The 18,666-nt window shown below is 40.9% G+C and overlaps 2 protein-coding genes across 5 annotated transcripts in view; one reads left to right on the top strand and one right to left on the bottom strand.

Moving 5' to 3' along the window:
• The window catches only part of UBAC2 (UBA domain containing 2), a 93,708-nt gene extending 75,331 nt beyond the window's left edge, over nucleotides 1-18,377 (bottom strand). The window contains exons 1-5 of one of the 4 annotated variants that reach the window (XM_042809461.1): nucleotides 18,276-18,377; nucleotides 10,273-10,400; nucleotides 6,841-6,960; nucleotides 6,352-6,416; nucleotides 5,985-6,080 (exon numbers count right to left, since the gene is read on the bottom strand). In XM_042809461.1, the coding sequence (XP_042665395.1) occupies nucleotides 5,985-6,080; nucleotides 6,352-6,416; nucleotides 6,841-6,960; nucleotides 10,273-10,400; nucleotides 18,276-18,306 (440 nt within the window). In that variant the 5' untranslated portion in view covers nucleotides 18,307-18,377. Of the gene's footprint in view, nucleotides 1-5,984; nucleotides 6,081-6,309; nucleotides 6,417-6,840; nucleotides 6,961-10,272; nucleotides 10,401-18,275 lie in introns of all 4 variants that reach the window. The other 3 variants (XM_042809460.1, XM_042809464.1, XM_042809462.1) reach the window with 3 other exon arrangements.
• GPR18 (G protein-coupled receptor 18) lies at nucleotides 341-7,167 on the top strand. The gene is made up of 2 exons (XM_042809466.1): nucleotides 341-428; nucleotides 3,756-7,167. The coding sequence occupies exons 1-2, from the start codon at nucleotides 387-389 to the stop codon at nucleotides 4,761-4,763; spliced, it is 1,050 nt and encodes a 349-aa protein (XP_042665400.1). The 5' UTR covers nucleotides 341-386; the 3' UTR covers nucleotides 4,764-7,167.
• Nucleotides 18,378-18,666: the final 289 nt, after the last annotated feature.

An 18,666-nucleotide genomic window follows, 5' to 3' on the forward strand; every position in this document is an offset into this window, starting at 1 on the left:
GGTTGGAAGGGACCTTTAAGATCATGTCATTCCAACCCCCTGCTATAGGCAGGGACACCTCCCTCCAGACCAGGTTGCTCACAGCCCCATCCAACCTGGCCTTCATCACAAACAATTCAGAAAGTATTTTAAAATGATATTTGGTACAATTGCCCGGCTTGGCCACACTGGAAATATTATATCAGGTATGAGAACTATGAGGTCACAAATCCTGCAAGTTACCTTGTATGTGTATGAAATGTTAAAAAGACACTTCTAAGTATGACCAATAGCAAGCTCAAAACTAGCTAGATTGCGTCACTGCTTCCTGCTGTGAAGAGCTGTTTTATAGCATAGCGAGGCTGAGCAGAAAAGAGGAAGTCTAAAGCTTCTACAGACGAGGGACTATGAAACAAACATGGCAGCAGACACTTTGTACTGCACAAAACGTAAGTTACAAACCATTACTTTGCATCAGTAATGTAACTTGGATGTATATGCATAGTGTTAAGATTTACTTCTTTCTTCAGAAGCTGAACACAGGTGTATACTCTGGGACTAATGAACTGAAATCTAATTCTTTAGAGTGCTTAATGCCTTCAAACCATAAGCAGCATTCTCTAAATAATGTTCAAAGCAAAATGAATGTTTGTATAAATAATAGTCCCCTAATCGTTGTTCAGGTTTTTTACAATGAATTTAAAAATATGTCGTAACTAAAGCAGTCAATATGTTATCACTAATTAAAAAAAAAAAAAAAAACAACCTCGTTTTCATTAAATGAAAAACACAAAACTATCTTGTTGCTTGGTCTATGACCCACTGAAAGCCCTGACCTCCTTGATGAAATGTGAGGAAATGTAAGGGATAGAAGGAGATAAAAAATGTAGGAGGAGAGTTGAGGGTTTGGGAAGAGAGATACACAGAAAATCCTTAGAATGGGATTTACTCATATTAAAATTCTAAAGGAAAATAATTAATTCTAGTTTTGCCCTGAAAGTCTCTGTTCTTGCTCATGAAATCTAGATAGACTTTACAATTCTTGTTAGTTACAAAGAACCTCAGCCATAATTAAAACATAAAACATGTTGACATAACATATGGACCGATGTCAGCTCAATAATTCAAGATTAGCACAGACAGTTGGAAACCAGTTATTCCAGGAGCTATTCAGAAAGTGTTCAGCCTAGAGAAGAGAAGGCTCCAGGGGCACCTGAGAGTGGCTGTCCAGCAAAGGAGAGTGATAAGAAAGAAAGGGACAGACTCTGCTATAATAGTAATAATATAATAATATATAATATAATATATATATAACATATACAATATATATTATAATATTATAAGTATTATAATTATAATGATATTATATATTATAATAATATATAATATATATTATATATATTATATATAATAATACAATAGTCTGCTATAATAGTACAAAGCAAAGGACTAAAGAAGGGGAGATTTAGATTGGGTATGAGGAAGAAGTTTTTTTAAATGAGGGTGGTGAGTCTGCCCAGAGAGGTGGTAGATGCCCCATCCTTGGAGACATTCAAGGATAGGGCTCTGAGCAACCTAGTCCAGCTGTGGATGCCCCTTTCATTGCAGGGGAGTTGGACTACATGACCTTTAAGGGGTCCTTTTCAACTGAAATGATTCCACAATTTTAAGTGCTTTTATAAACAGAACAAATTAAATGCTCCCATTATGAAAGATAGCAACCCAGGCCAAACTGTCCAGTCAGAGATGCATGAAGACCTACTTGGGCTGATCTCAACCTGGAATCCAGGTTGACAAGTGCACACAAGACAAGTACTGACAAGAGAAAAAAAAACAAAAATAACTGAATCATTGTACCTGTGTATAAATGCAGAGAGGCTCTTTTTTTTCCCCCAAACATAATTAATTCTTAACTGCATAAATGTCAAATTTCGGATTCCTAAAAAGTATATTTACAATAAATACAAAACATTTGGCAACACTGACTACTACAACTAAATTGAAGGAAAAAAAAACAGTTTCTGTTAGAGTATGTCCATTCTCTGAAACAACTGGCACCACTTCGAAATAATCTGCAAATAAGCCACACAGCCCCAGTTTTCCAGTTACAAGCTCAAACCAGATTCAGCTTCCTCTCTTCCCATCAACATCAACATACTAGTTATTACAGAAACAAGACTTGACTAGAAATGACTACAGTTACTGCAAGCCCAAAGGGGAGAGCAAAACCAAAACTCATGTCCCTTATTAACATTCATCTATAAAAACTGAATTCTTCTACCTGTCTTATATGTTAGTATTCAGTTTAGAGACTGGTCAGGATCTGGATATAGGTAGTAATGAACTGTGTCATAAACAACCATCAGCAACAGAAAATACAAGGGAAAAAAATTGTTTTTTTTTTTTTTTTTTTTAATTAAAGCTTATGAGGACTTTATTCCACAATTTTAAAAATATTTTTAATATTAAACATTGGCATGAGTGTACACAGCCACAAAGCTTTGCTGAAGAACTATTTTGAAATAAAGTTTCTGAATCGTTTCCAACAATGCAAAAAGAACTTATTTAAACGTGTGGGATTTTTTTCTAGCAATATGTGGACAAATTTATGTAACAGTAATAAAACCGGGACAGTACAATAAATATTACTTCAGATGTGCTACAAGCACGTGCTACAATATTTTCTGTCACACATATGCCATCTACCCAAAATAGACACTGGAGGTGTTCAAGGCCAGGTTGTATGGGTCCTAAGCAGCCTGAGCTGGTGGGGGGGCAGCCCTGCCATAACAGGGGGGTTGGGACTGGATGGGCTTTGAGGTCCCTTCCAACCCACACCATTCTGTGATTCTGTGAAATTATGCTGCTGGAGTTAGTCAGATGCTTGTCACAAATTGGAAGATCAAACAACCAACTCACTCTTTCCTCCTCCTCTTCAGAAAGTTGCCACATGGCTGGGTAAAAGGCCAAACCAGAGAAGCTCCCCCATGCGAAGTCGCAGTGCAATAAAACAGAGAGCCAGGAAAGAGGGGGAAGGGTGGGCTCACAAAAACACCCCTGCAGGTATCAGGCAACACCCGCCTTCTGCAAGGGGCTCCAGAGTAAGATGGGGGACAATCTTATCAGTTGAGTCTGCACAATGAAATTTGAGATTTCAGACTCCCAGCTGAAAGAAGGAATAGTGGATGGTTCATTCTGAAGCTCTGGGAATAAAGACTTTATTCAACCCACAGAGCTATTAAAATAGATTTTTAATGTCTTTCATGAGCAACAGCATGCACACACATATTCTTTTGAGATCTACGTAGTTTCCACACCATTAAAATGCAATGTAAATACCTCACTTAGCATATCCAAATGTTACTACATGTCATGCTCACTTCTTTCTTTTCATAACTAGCCAATTTTTTCAGCAGGAACAAGCTGAAGAAATGTTCTTTAGAAAATAGCTCTGTTACTACAATTACAGCCATTTCTATCTAATTACCGGCTATTGGAACGCATTCAAAAATAGTTGAGCAATCTTGACTTTCTCATTCCTCTTAAGTAACTGTATATTTAATTAATATAGCTTATCAAAACTATTTCTCATAAATCTGACAGCACATGTACTTTCTTCATGGCACTGTATGTATTCAGTCAGAAAAAGCAACAAAAGTAGCACACTTTTCCCCACCAGACAATACAAAACCCCATTCTACAAAAATTTGCATTTGTTTTTTTAAAGAAAGTTTTTACTTGAAGGAGAATAATCTTCCTCTGTCATCTATTTTCAGGGTTTTAATGGGCGTGCAACAACTATTCCTAAAACCAATTACGATATGATGCTTGAGAATCACTACCCTGAAGAATACAGGATTTCATCACTGGTCTTCTACAGTTTTGTATTCACAGTAGGACTGGTAGTGAATGCCACGGCACTATGGGTTTTCAGCTGCACTACCAAGAAGAGAACCACTATAACCATATACATGATGAATGTGGCATTACTTGACATAGCCTTTATACTTTCCTTGCCTTTTCGGATAATCTACCATGGGAAAAAAACATGGCCTTTTGGAGATATATTCTGTCGGATTATCAGTGCTTTCACTGTATTTTATCCAGCCATTGCTCTGTGGTTGCTTGCTTTCATAAGCGTAGACAGATTTATGGCTATTGTCCAGCCCAAACATATCAAAGAACTGAAAAATACAAAAAAAGCCCTGCTGGCTTGTACGGGGATCTGGATAATGACCCTTGCAACAACTTCCCCATTGCTCTTCCTACGTTCTGATCCAGACAAAGCCTGCAATGTCACCACCTGCAAGAAAATGCTCGATATCATCCATTTAAGGGAAGTAAATATGTTGAACTTTTCTCGCTTGATATTTTTCTTTTTGATTCCCTTGCTTATTATGATGGGGTGCTACCTAGTCATTATTTACAATTTTATCCATGGCAAGACTTCCAAGTTGAAGCCTAAGGCCAAAGAGAGATCCATAAGAATCATAGTTACTTTGATTGCTCAAGTACTTGTGTGCTTTGTACCCTTCCACATTTGCTTCGCCCTCATGATGTTAAATGAAGGTACAAGTTACAATCCGTGGGCAGCCTTTACCACCTTTCTCATGAACCTCAGCACTTGCTTGGATGTTATACTGTACTACATTGTTTCTAAACAATTTCAGGCTAGAGTCATCAGTGTCATCCTTTATCGCAATTACCTCCGAAGTGTGCGCAGGAAGAGTTTTCGAACTGCAAGTGTAAGATCACTCAATAATATCAACAGTGAAATGATATAAAAAAAAAACAAACAAAAAGTAAAAACATTAGAGGGATTCTCTAATGAAAACAAGAGATTTATTCTTCCAAATTCCAGAATTTTGGCTCCGCTGGAAAATGTTCTGTGCCCGGAAGTAACAGATGTTTGTTGCACTGTAACTATGCGAGACGTACAATGATAATGGCACTTCTGCATGTTTGCTCAACAGCCTTTGTAAATCTGAAATGAACTAAAACTTAGTATCAGTGTTAAACTGCCCACCACTTTTGTCACCTTAACAAATTGTAGCTATCACCAGACAAGAAATAACCATTAGTGTAATAAAGCACTAACACTGAAAAACTGTGATGCAAGGTATCATCTATTGTTCATAATTACACAGCCTAACAATCTTAAACTACTGTATATCCCACTCTTCTAAAATCAGCTTCATTTTCTCCTGACCAATATGTCAGTATGACTTAGAAAGTACAAATATTTCACCAAAATATTTATTTGACGCAGATTTCCTTCTAACAGCTTATGCAGACATAGATAAAAAGTCATAAAAAAATCGGTACCTGAAGTGCTCATTAGTTCACTGTGTGATATGTACACTTATTACACTCAACACTTTTTATACAGATGAAAATGCTAAATTTGCTTAGATACTCTAGCAGCTTATGCGTGCCTAGCAGCTGTGTTCCAGCACAAAAACATTGCAGTGTTATTCAAGCTTTAGACTCCTTTTGAATACTCACACATCACAAGGAATGTATACTTGTAACAACAAAAGACATGCTTTATCTTTACTATTAGATCAGCCTTTTGCTACTTTCAAAGGATACACTAAAAAAGTAAAGCTCTGTAATCTTAGCATGGTGCTCAGCATCTAAACTCTTGCCTCATGAGCTTCTATTACTACCTCAGAGCATGTGACATCTGGAAACTCAAGTCTATATGAGGCTGATGTCTCCTAACCACAAAGGCTCTGCAAGCTCTATGGTTCTACTACAACAGATACACCTCCTATTATTAATGGCAGAAATGTCAAACACAGATGACACAAAACTCAACCACTAAATATCTTAAAGCTTTAAGAACTTTAAATGCAAACAAATTAAATAATATGCTCAAGCTTTGAAACACACACGTATGAAATACCAGAATGAAATGCATATAACTGCATTTAAAAGTGAACATAAAGATACAAATTAGAGTTAAGCTATCTTTGGCATTTAAGAAAGAAATCAGTACCAACCTGATTTCATTTACAGGTTTATTGAACAAAAATAAATATGGTGCTAATTTGTGCACTGTAAGCCACTTCTCAGTCATGCTGACAATGGATCTGGCGCTAACAGAAAGGAAAATCATCGTCAGGTGGATAAATTTTAAGAACCTTAGCCTCAGATTACAATTAGAAAATGAGTGTTAGAAAATATTTCTACCACAAAACATTTACACTGGAGTTCAAAAGGATTATGCTTAATTTAAAAGGTTACATGAAGAAAGGCTTTTAAATTCAAACCTACACAAAATATTCCCTTAAAATCCTATCTAAAATAACACTAGGAGCTACTTACAACCCAGAAGGCAAGCTGTTGATGGTGATGCCAAATACATACTGAGCAGCTTCTATAAGGAGAAGATCAAACAAAGCTGACAGCGTCCAAGCACCCAGTAGGAAGGACTAGAAAGAAAAAGGTTAATTTTAATTCAATTGCTTAAGAATAAGATTTTAATATATCTCTCAAATAAGAAAATCACTACACTAGTTCAGTCAAGACAAATATAATATTTAGCACAGCATAAATTCAGATGTAAATGTTTACATGCTGAAGAATGAAAAAGAGTTTGATTCATTACCAAAAAATATATTCTGTGGATGCAGTAACTTTCAACTGATACAGATGCAAACTTAGAATAACCCACTGATAGCAAGATGAACTTAAATTCTGACTTACAGAAACCCAAATCACTTTAAAACTCTTAAATGTATATTTCTATATGGAATATTAGTAATAAAAACTACAATATTAATCTAAGAATACAAGATTCAGAACAGTGTAGAAAGTAATTTCTGATAAAAGGAGAAAAGCAACTCCAGAACTTACTGAAAATTTTCTGCTGCCGTATCTTCTTTCAAATATTCTGAAGTTGTAAATGAGCAGGCTGCTGCAGAATGTGTCTTTCAGATCAAGGCATATCACTCTCCCACATACAAGTCTCCAAATCTAGAAGGTTGAAGATTGTTACATTAAGTCTCTCTACCCTCACCGAAATTCTTCAGAGCACTTGTGCTCAGAGTGAAGGAATATAAGACTAAACTCAGACAGCAGGAAGGCAGTATGGCATTAAAAGAGGGAAATAAAGAACTAGAATTCTATAGAGATTTCAAGAAGACTGTTTAAAAATGTTTTCAAACAAGAAGTCTATCTATTAAAACAGATCTACAATTTAAATCAAGTCAACCCTGATTTTCATGATCCTAGTTTGTGTTTACAAATAAAAACAGAAACACTAACCCTAGTAAATTGTATAGATCATCAAAAAATTATTTTTAAGTGACCTCCAGCGACCATCTAAACCAGTGTACTGCACAAAGTACGTTTAATCAGTTCAGTCTGCTTGCAACCATGTCCAGTCAAGACTTGAACATCCACAAAAAATGGAAGCTCCACAACCTCCCTAGGCAACTTGTTGCAGTACTTGGCCAATCTCACAGATAAGAAAAATAAACCAAGTATTTTTATCTAGGCAGAAGTTCCTAAGTTCCAACTTTTGTTTGTTACCTCTTGTTCTAATCAAAGTGCACTTCCAAGCAGAGTCTGGCTCCAGCTCTTCTGTAATCATTTATCAGGTACTTTGCAGACAGGACTAAGGTATCTCCTCTCCGCCTTCTTTTCTCAAGGCTTTTCACCAAGTTCTCTCCTTGTATACCACATGCTCTAACCCTCTGTCATTCTAGGTGGACCCACTCCAGTGGGGTTCCTGAGTTCCTTGCACTGATGATCCCAGAACAGGGTACTTGTGAGACCACATCTGAGCACTGTGTCAGCTAGCAGGGAAGGATGGCTTGCCTGGATCTACTGCCACACTGTCACTAACACAGCCCAGGAAGTGGTTGGTGTTCTTGGATGCATGAGCACACTGCTTACTCCTGTTTAACTTGTTGTCCACCAAGATCTGTAGGTCTCCTCTACAGATCTGCTTCCTAAGCACTTGCTCTCCAGCCTGCACTCTTACTGCCTGGAGTTATTCTGTCCCAGAGAAGGACTTTCTACTTCACAAAGCTCCCATTTCTTCAGTTTTCCATGGTCTTTCTCAACAGCAGCCCTGTCTTCCGGCATACTGCCCACACCCCAAAATTGGGGTCACCCACTAATTTGCTGAGAGTTTAGTCCATGCCATCATTCAGGTGGTTAATGAAGTTACTAAACAGTACTGGTTCCAGTACTGAACCCTGAGAAGCCCTTCCCTAATTACTACCTGACAGGTTGACTTTGTACCAGTAACCACAACACCAATTTTCCATCGATCTATTAATCCATTTATTCAGTATATACCTCACCAATTTGGCACAAAATTAAGGACACTATGGGAGATGGGTTAAAAGCCTTCCTAAAGTCAAGGTATACAAAATCCACTGATTTCTCCTTATTCACAGTACCACTTGCCTCACAGAAAGTAATCATTTGGTCAGGCACTGCTCCATAGAAATAGAGAACTGTGGAGATGAGACTGTCCAGTCCAACACACTTGTTCTAAACAAAGTCAGCTAGAGGGATATGTTAATTGGCCATCTCCAGACTGGTTTTGAATACCTCCAAGGATAGAGACTATGCAACTTGTTTGGGAAACCTGTTCCTCCATTCTATCAGACTTACCTTAAAATATATTTCTCTTTAAGTGAAATTCATTGTATTTCATAGAATCATAGAATCATAGAATCACCAAGGTTGGAAAAGACCTGAAAGATCATCCAGTCCAACCGTTCACCTATTCATTTCAATGAATCATCTCTTGTTATGTAAATAAACAGCACTGAGAAGAGTCTGCCACCCTCATCATTATTACTCCTTCTCCCATTAGGTATTCACACATACTGGAAAATCCACCCTAAGCCTCTTCTTCAGGCTAAGCAATCCCAGTCTCTCCTTGTACATCAAATGATCCAGCTCCTGGCTGTACCCATGTACCCAGTTCTATCTTACAATCACAAACCTAGAACAAAGGACAGCACTCTGGATGTGGCTTCACCAGGGCTGAGTAGAAGGGAAGGAGAGTCCCACTCAAACTCCTTATGATGGATATTATACTCCATAGGTGTCTTCCAAGCTTGTTCTCCTACAACTCCCTGCAACTGGCCTTATTCCCTCCTCTCAGGACCCTGAATTCCATCAGGAAATTCATGGTCACTGCAACCAAGGCTGCACCTGTTCTTCACACATCCCCAGTCAGACCTTTCTTGGTTTTAAGTAAGAGATCCGGTCAAAACATTTTCCCTCCTCAACTCCTTGAATATCTGTGCTAGGAATTCGTCACCAAAGCACTTCAGAAACCTCCTTCAGAAACTCCGCTGTATTGGCCCCCGCAAGCACATATCAGCATAGTTAAATCCCTCCATGAGAGCCAGGGCCTGAAAACGTAAGGCTTCTTTCAATTGTCTGAAGTCCTCATCTACTTCATAGTCACAGGGTCAGTCTGTAACAAAGTTACAGACCACAAAGTTGCCTGTGCTAGTCTGCCCCCTAATCCTGACCCACAAATTTTCAACTTCCCCCATCATCCGTCAGTTCTGCACAGTCCCAGTCCTCTTTTGCACTCCTTGCCTACCTGGCCTATTCTTCCTAAAGAGCCTGGACCTGCCAGTTGCAGCACTCTCGTCACATCTCCAGGACTGCAGTGAGATTATGGCACATTAAAGGTAACACAGCTCTCGTACTTGACAAGAAAGATCACAGAGTGCAACAACATGCAGAATCACCAGCTAGGCCTAATAATTGTTAAGGCTTGTAGATGAGGAACAGCAGTTCTCTTCAACAGAAAAATTTCAGTTTCTCATAATTCACTATAGCAGAAGGTACAGTGTGACATTTATGTCCTCTGTCCTTAAAGTAAATGGTAGGTTATCAAGAGTAGCTGATCACAATAGTCTTGTCCAACCTCAAAAAAATTAAGCACAAGAGGATAACTGACATTCATATCAGAACACCTCTATTACTATTTGGGTTAAGTCACACTTCGCTCAAAGCAAGCTTCCCAACTGCAAGGAGAGATGACACAAACAATCATTTCCCAGGCAAAAGAAAGAAGTGAAAGGCTTATGTTGACAGTTTCAGATCAAGTTTTTCTCGCTTCAAACAAAAAGCAGGTAATGGCCTGCTACACTCTGCTGCAGACTACTAGGGTAACTTAAAAGCTAAGAACAAGCTGGTCTACAGCAGTAAACAAAGGTAAAGAATCAGAAGAGAAAAAGAAAGGAAAAAATGCACAGAAGAGAGTCTCTTGCAGTCTCTTTCCACAAAAAATTGACTGATCCTTACCTGAAAATCCTCTTTTATAGCTTGTAGGTTATACACAAAGAACTTCTGATAATGTTGGAAGAGCAGAGTCAACAGAATCGAGATGGCACTTGGGACTAATAACAGACTCTTTGACAAAGGTGCTTTATCTTAAAGAGAAAATAAACAGAAAAACACTTTAGAGGAAAATCTCTTCCATTTAAAAAGTGCCATATTTAGACAGGCGATCAGCAAACAATAGTGCATCATCTCAGTTTTATCTGATCAACTTCCCTTGCAAATAGATAGTAAAAACACCTCAACCCGAGGAAGTCTTCGGAGATACTAATGACAATTAAATATTCATTAGACATCTCGTCTTCAACATTCTCTCATGAAATTAATTGTTTGGTTATAATTATTCAAAGCTCTCCATACCTATGGAGATCACCTCTCCCACACAGCTCTCCTAACACTCAATGATGTTTCAGGAAACAAAACAATTACTTGTTACTAGCAAAATAGTCAGGTAAATGGACTTCAAACAAATACAATTGTTTCTTTTGTGTTTGAGATCAACCTTTATTCTCAAGGCTATGAATAAATGTTGTGAATAAATTTCCTTTCTCTTCACCATGCTTGGATCCACCATTCAAGGAGGAACATTTAAGCTAGCTTACACAACATTCATCCTCCTTCCATTCAAACACTGTAACTATTAACAAAGAAATTAATAAAACTGCACGTGTGAAATCATAACTTCTTCCCCTCTAAGAGCAGGAATTTCAAAAACAACATTCCAAAGAAAGCATGCAGACAACAGTGAACACCTTCAATGCGCATTTACTAAAATCCATCAAGTGGAACATCCAGCACAAGTATATGCAGCAATTCATCCTAAGCACTTGGTGCAGCTGCTGCAAAAAATCAGGCATTGATACAGCCATTCAAACCAGTATAAAATCTCTGAAATACCACTCTATGACTTCTCCCTTTTTCACAGCTGCAATTTTTATCATATTTACTTCTTTCCCAGCACCCCAGTTATAACACAGAATCCGCTCATCTATGCATCTGCATTTTTGCAGGGTACTATCACAAAACACGTAGCTCCGCTGTCATTATTCTTAGATAACAAAAGGAATAACATGATTAAAACTACTAAAGGGAAGTAAACACAGTGATCACTTAGCACATAACCCAGATAAACCATCATAAATGATTCAATCAACAACATCTGCCACGTACCAAAAGATTGAACTGCCAGAAAAGGAAGATGATAATAAGCACCAAAGCCAAGATTTTAATCATAGTACAATCTCACTACCATCAAAAATAGGTTATTACTGAGTAATCGAAGCAGGATCCTCACCCAAGTGCTAACTGATAGCTTCAGGAACTTTCGCTGTCAACTGTCTGCAGTTCACACCACCTTGAGATTCTCAGTCTTCCATCACTCACCAGGTGGGGGAAACATCTTCCGATGTGCATCGTATCATCTACTTGTGCTTATAATTATTATTTCAGATCCCGACTGTACTTTTGAGTTCAGCACTTACAGACTCACTTTCCTTACTCCATTTAAATAATCAATGCCTTGGAAGTACTACCCTTTTGGAGAAATTAAGCAGTGACTTGGAACAACACAGGCTCTACTCCTACAAACAGATCTTCTTCGGGAATTGGATCAGGAGAGTGGCAACATCTGGTCGTTGTTTTTCAGGTTTTTTTAGTACAGGAAAATTATCCAGCTTTCAATTTACCCATTTGTTTTTATTTCTCTAGTAACAAGGTTTTCTATAGTCTTTAGATGTCCCCTTTTCAATTATTCATTCAACTGATTCATTTTAATGCTTAAAAAAAAGAAAGAAAAAAAAAGCCAGCGTTCCATTAGTAAACTTAACTTAGATAATACTTAATATGAAAAGGTCAGTTTTATGACCGGAATACAAGAGAAAGTAGAAAGCAAAGACTAATGAGACCCATTAGAGTAGTCACAATGGTAGACCTTCCTGAGCCAAAGTTTGATAACACTTGGCATTTCACATTATTGAAGGAGTTCAAACACATTTTACAAGAACTCTCCCACGATGTACACATAACAATCCTGTTACCATAAAAAACACAGTAAGCAAATCACTAGATATCTCTCCATATCTTTATATTCCTACACAGGTTTTATACCTGTTTTCAGATTTCATTGTAATTTTCCATGCCATTAGGTCATTATTAGAATCATAGAATCCCTAAGGTGGAAGAGACCTCCAAGATCATCCATTCACGTACCACCAACGTTGCCCACTACACCACGTTCCTCAGTACAACATCTAACTGTTCCTTGAACACTTCCAGGGTCAGTGACTCCACCATCTCCCCGGGCAGCCCATTCCAGTGCCTAGCATTGCTTTACAGTTAATACACAAAGTTCATTTCTAATTTGTGCGTGTTCAAAAATCACCCACAGAACACCATCCAAAAGTACAAACATGTCATTTTACCACAGTCTCCCTTTTAGCTTTCAGATGAGACACTTTAAACCCTATTATAAAGGATAGAACTTAATTTTTAAGCCCGTCACCTAGTGAAAAACCACATAAGTAACCAAGCCATTACTGTGACAGCTCCCCACAGGGAAAGTCACATGAGTAACGGAAACTTCTACTCTCAAGTTTCTCAAAATGTCATCCTACTTGAGAAGTGTATTGCTGGCCAGTTAAATGAAGAAAGATTAACTATTTCAGATGAACAACACAACTTCCAAAACACTTTTTTTCAAGTGTTTCTGGTACACCAGTAGCCAGTAGTTTGCCTTACCATTCAGCACCATACAGATCCTTACCAAGGACTGCTGCTGTGAGGCCACCAGTGAGAGAACCCCCCTGCTGCTGCCAGTACCATCTGCACCTACCTGTAAGACCAAAAACAACTCAAGAGGCCAGATACTGCACAACTAAGCATTCTGACATCCAGATTAGTTGCCTTGATTAGAATGGAAAGGTAACACTCAGGAAGCAGAATTCTGGTCTGATAGATCTGCAACACCATGCGGGATGCAAACATGTCCTGCCAGTCCCCATGGTATTGCTGTCTACAGGCAGCACTAACATCTATGTGCACAGGGAGGAAAACACACCTCCGTTCCTCCGTGTCATGTAAAGAATGTAGAATGAAAGGATAAACTCTCACTTTGACCCTGAAAAGCTAAAACGTACCAAATATTATCTTCAAAGATCTCAGAATATATTTGCAATCCCAAAGCACTTTTTAAGTGATGATTTATCCAAGCAACAGGCAATAACAGCATCATTGCTGCAACAGACAGATAAGTGAACAGAGCAATTCTGTAACACTGGTGAAGCATGCCAAAACCACAATGAAAAACACAGAACCAGACTTCACTGCAGATCTTTGCTTCTCTCTGGTGCACTGGAGAAGATCTCACCAAAACTACCCTCATAAATTCCCAGAAGCATTGCAGCCTACAACTTTCTTGGTGATACTGCCACATTCGAAGGACAGAACTGAGGAACAAGAGGTTTCCCTGGAGACTTTCAAAGCAAGGCTGGATCAGGCCCTGGGCTACCCGATCCAGCTGTGGTGTCCCTATTCGTTGCAAGGGAGTTAAACTAGACAGCCTTCAAAGGTCTCTTCCAACTCCAAGGATTTTATGATCTCTCACAGAAGGGGAGGCTGATGGCACAAGCTGTTGCAGCTTCAGAAGCCACCACTGCATTAAGAAGAACACGAGAGCTGCAGTAGCAGGTTTTTGAAATGTTTTTCTGTTCCTTGCCTGTTCAGCACTCATCGGTGAGGAGATGCAGCAGCTGAGAATGCCAAAAGAGGCAGCAAGACTAACCTGCTGTTCAAGAATGACTTTTCAGGGAACTGCTTCACCCCTTAGACTGCTACTGTGGGCCCAAGACTCAAGTGTTGACTTGTGAGAGGATCTCACTGCAAACCCCAGCTGACAGGCCGTGGCTGCAGAAGCTCAGGTTAGCTCAGGACATTTCTCTGCAGATCCCAAGTGAACACACACCAGAGCTGCAGAAGAAACATGATCTGTAATGGCGTTTTAAACTGTTACCTGGAAACATCCCCAGATGAACTGCCTGAGGCAGCCTCATCACTTCCATACAGACAAATTAACTGTTGGGGACCACGACAACGGCATGAAGTACACATGAACTATCTGATAAGGCCTATACACATTGATACACATGAGATACATGAGTCTTTCAAACCATAACTGATGGGCATGCGAACACACAGTTTCTCCTATATCAAGTGCACTGGCAGAGTCAGTAGTCTGTGCGGCTTTTTCTGTGTCTTTTTTCATTTTTTCCTGCCTTCAGCTGTCATTCAGCTATTCATCCACTGCGTTTCATGATCTGAACAAGAACCAGCAGCACATCCACTTGCCTAAAGTGGCATTTGAAAACAGTTTTCAAGGAGTCTTACTTTACTCCCTTCAGACACAAGTCTGCTAGCACACCACACAGAAATACCATTAAGAGCATGAACAATTCATTTTGAGTACTAGGAAACCTTGCTTATCCTTTATCGTAATGGTTGTTGAAACTCACTATCTGAATTAATATCCAAATACTTTTTAAGTGTTTACCAGACACCACGTGCTTCTGGGAAACCGGAATAATTGTATCAGATCTGAGATCTAAAGCCTGTTCTTTGCTATCATGGTGCACTGGGTCCTGAACAGCAGCTGAAAGCAAATCAGAACATGCTGTGGAGGGAGGACAACACGAGATACTGACACGTGTAATGCTGCTGGAGGAAGGAGGAAGATGTCACAAGCCGGCACACCAGCTGTGAGGACTGAACTCTTCCAAGTGATCACTTTTTAGGTCAGTTGATCCAGTAATTACTTTTCCAGTGCCTCATCCTTTGGAATAGAACATGCAACACGAGAGGACCCTGCAAAAATACTGGAGTTATTGCTGCAAGGATGATATGACTGAATGACATATCCTTGCTCACAAAAGCAACTCCTGCTCCTAGGCACGCAGCACAGGCACAGGAAGGGGATGTTCTGCTCAGCCTGCCTCATCACAGCGTACTCTGGTGGTTAATCAGCATGATGCCTGCAAGTGAATGCAGTCATAAGAGTGTCACAACAGGAAGGGATTTTCACCAGAAGCTTATGAACTTAGCGCAGAACCTTAGCATACATCCTCTTAACATGGCAAGAAAAATCTAGTCTGTGCTCCTTTTACGCTACAAAATACCAAAGGATTTCAGTCCTGCAGCAGAAACACATTTGGCAGGAAGAAAGTCAGAAAAGAAACCAACGGTGATCACATTTTACATCTGTTTTCACAAGACATTGGTAGGACTGTAATCAAACCTATAACCTATACACTTGCTGTCTAAGGAGGAGTTGGTGTCAGCCTAGGTTACAAACTGCAACAGATACCAAAAAATAAAAAAAAATAAAAAAAAATAAAAAAATAAAAAAGAAGAAGAAGAAGAAGAAGGAAAGAAAATCTTTGTTTTAAATGGAACATTTGAAAAAAGAAAAAAAAAAAAAAAATAGAAAGTGAAACAGTGCTTATCTAGTTGAGCAGTCTCTTCTTCCTCCCTTCCTCCCAGCCACAGAGCATATTACCCTACTACTATTAATATACAATGCCGGAGACATCAGGTACAGCTACAGCACTGTGCTGCACAGATCCCCAAGGTGGTCTGAAATTAGCTAGCTCTGTGGCAGAAGTGCAACAGCCACATTTTTGCAGCACGCAATGACTGGCTAATTGAGCTCCTGTGGCCGCACCGTTCCCAGGACTCAAGCTCATGTTTTGAACCACACTGCTCTCTAGCATGCTGTTGTACAAGCTGAACTGTTTTTCCAGATACCACTAGACTGCTTAAAACTTATGCACACAAGCCAGATATAGTCAATACATACTCCATTTTTCCTTTAGTCACATCACAGAGCATCAGCTTATGTAGTTTAATTATTTTCCTAATGCCTGCACACAGCACACTTCAGGTTACACAAGCTGAAGAGCACATTACGGCACTTCTGTCTTGGGGATATTCAACCAACCTTGAGCATTCCACCACAAGGTTCACAGAGAGGTTAATGCCTACGTAGCGTTAGAGGAAACCCTTACATTAACGTTCAAAGAGCTCGCCTCCCTACTGCTGCACAAAGTACTTTGTGCACAGTGGGCAAAGTAGTCAAACAATTTTCAGGTGTAGCAAGTGGATATGCTTTAAACTTAGACTTCGGTTTTACCTTAAAACCAAAGATTAGCTCCAGCTGACTCTCCTACTATCCATACCCATGGACAGCAGTGAACATAGCAGCACTACAGCTCTGAGCAGCTAGCCCCACACCAGCCCTGATACACTCATGCTGGCCTCTGCTGAGCCGCTGAAGGATTTCAGTAGCATTATTCATGGGATGTGAGCATCTGGCAAAATGTGACAGATAGAATCATAAGACAGTTCGGGTAGGAAGCTGATCCTGAATTTGTTCTAGACACTGCACTGAATACAATGTAACAATACTCAAATTGCTTCTCCCTTGGCAACACAAACTATCAAACTCATCTTTGCATCTTTGTAACGTTTCCAGAGTCTGCAGTAGTCCACAGTCACTTACTTTGCTTTATTCCAAAATTAGCAAAGTGAATAATAAACTAAGAATTCAAAGAATGACTATAACATCTTAGTCCAAGGTGCTACCAATCTTCCTTGGATCATTATTACCAGATGGAGTAAAAAGTTTAAAGCCAGCTGCAATTGCAGCCACTAGGAGTCAAGTTATATTCTCCTGTCTGTTTCAGACGAGGATTAAACATGACGTACAAGAACCAAAGAACTTCAGATGAGTTAAAGAACTATTTAAGTTCTGATTAAAAGTTTCAGAATAAAAAATAAGTTTTTTAAAAAAGGTGACCGAGCCAAACCACTACACACCTGCTCCTGAAAAGCTGACTGGTGAAACTGGTGGAACACTTTGCCTAAGGAGCCCATTCAGACGCACATTACCAACATCCGGTGGAGCTCTGGGGTCACTGGTTGCCCATTTTGGTATAGCTAATGATGAGAACCTCGCTGGAAGGTGTGACAACAAGGTGATGGGACAGAATGCAACAGAATGCAGAAGCCACTGGCATTTCTGACATGTCAGAAGACACTAAAATCCTTACTCTGTGATAGATAAAACCAACAAGTAGGTCAATTTCTAAATGACCTAAGACAGGAATTCAAGGCCAGGCTGGATGCGGCTCTGGGCAGCCTGGTCTGGTGGCTGGCGACCCTGCACATAGCAGGGGGTTGAAACTAGATGGTCATTGTAGTCCTTTTCAACCCAGGCCATTCTGTGATTCTATGACAAGTGACTGAAAAAACAACAACAACAACAACAAAAGATTTACCAAACTGTATCACTACGTGGCTTGTACCAAACACTACAGGTGTTATAAAGGCACTCAGAGGTGGCACACTGGGCTATGAGAGCCTTCAGCCTGACCCGCCGCATCAATTGTGCTGCAGTCTAACTGGCATCTGGTTGTCCTACCTGGGGTGAGTTGGTGAGGAGCGCACTTCGTACCAGTTTATCAGAGAAAACAAGGAGGTTGAACTGCGCACACTGTGCCATAAGAACGGCATCTCCGCGGGGCCAGCAACGGATCATTCTGCTGACCACAGTTCACCCACTCAGCCAAACCAGGCACCTTCCCACGCCACGTACTTTCTCGCAGCTTTACACATCGTCTCGCACCTCCGAAGAGATGTTCTACGGCGCGGAAACAATCGCCCACCGGGAGCCGTCATTGCAGCACGACGTTACCAGACCCCCCCCCCCCCCGTCGGTGTTCCCCGTGACACAGTCAGGACCCATAGCAACAGTCGGCTCTCGGCCCGCGCCTCGCACCGGCCCGGTCGGAGCGCCCCCCGCTGCGGAGCTCCCGCCGGCAGCGCGGCCCCGTCCCGCCCCGTCCCCCGGCGGAGGGGCCGGCCGTCCGCCACGCTGAGACGCCGACACACCCCTCGCCGCCGCCAGGGCCGGTACTCACAGAGCCCGTTGGAGCCGGTGCTGGTGAACATGGTGGCGGCCCGGCGGCGGCCCAGCCGCGGCGGGCGCCGGTAGCGGAACCCCCAGAGGCCGGGCAAACCCCGCGGAACCGCGGCGGGCCCAGAGACGCGCGAGTAAGGTGGCCGCGACGGGCCAAACGCCGCCGCCAGCGAGCGGGCAGCGCCCCCTACCGGGACCGCCGGGAGGGGAAGGCGGCGGCGGGTGCGGGGAGCCGGGCGGGGGCGCGCTGGAGCGGGCCCCGTGGTCGGGAGCGGGGAGAAGGGAGGTCCGTGAGAGGCGGGGGAAGCCGAGACCGTGGAGGTGGTGGTGTTCGAGCGACTGGGTCGTTTGCACGGTCGGGAGGGGTGTTGTCTTTGCTGTGAACCTCATGG

Source organism: Centrocercus urophasianus, unplaced genomic scaffold, assembly GCF_019232065.1.
Source record: "Centrocercus urophasianus isolate 14NV4802_14NV808 unplaced genomic scaffold, USGS_Curo_1.0 seq_12, whole genome shotgun sequence".
Lineage (NCBI taxonomy): Eukaryota > Metazoa > Chordata > Aves > Galliformes > Phasianidae > Centrocercus > Centrocercus urophasianus.

Excerpts from the sequence above, each read along its gene's own strand:
- GPR18 (XM_042809466.1), top strand. The coding sequence starts at position 387 with ATGAAACAAACATGGCAGCAGACACTTTGTACTGCACAAAAC. Across the intron at positions 429-3,755 it reads CACTTTGTACTGCACAAAAC|GGTTTTAATGGGCGTGCAAC; the intron begins GTAAGTTACAAA and ends ATCTATTTTCAG.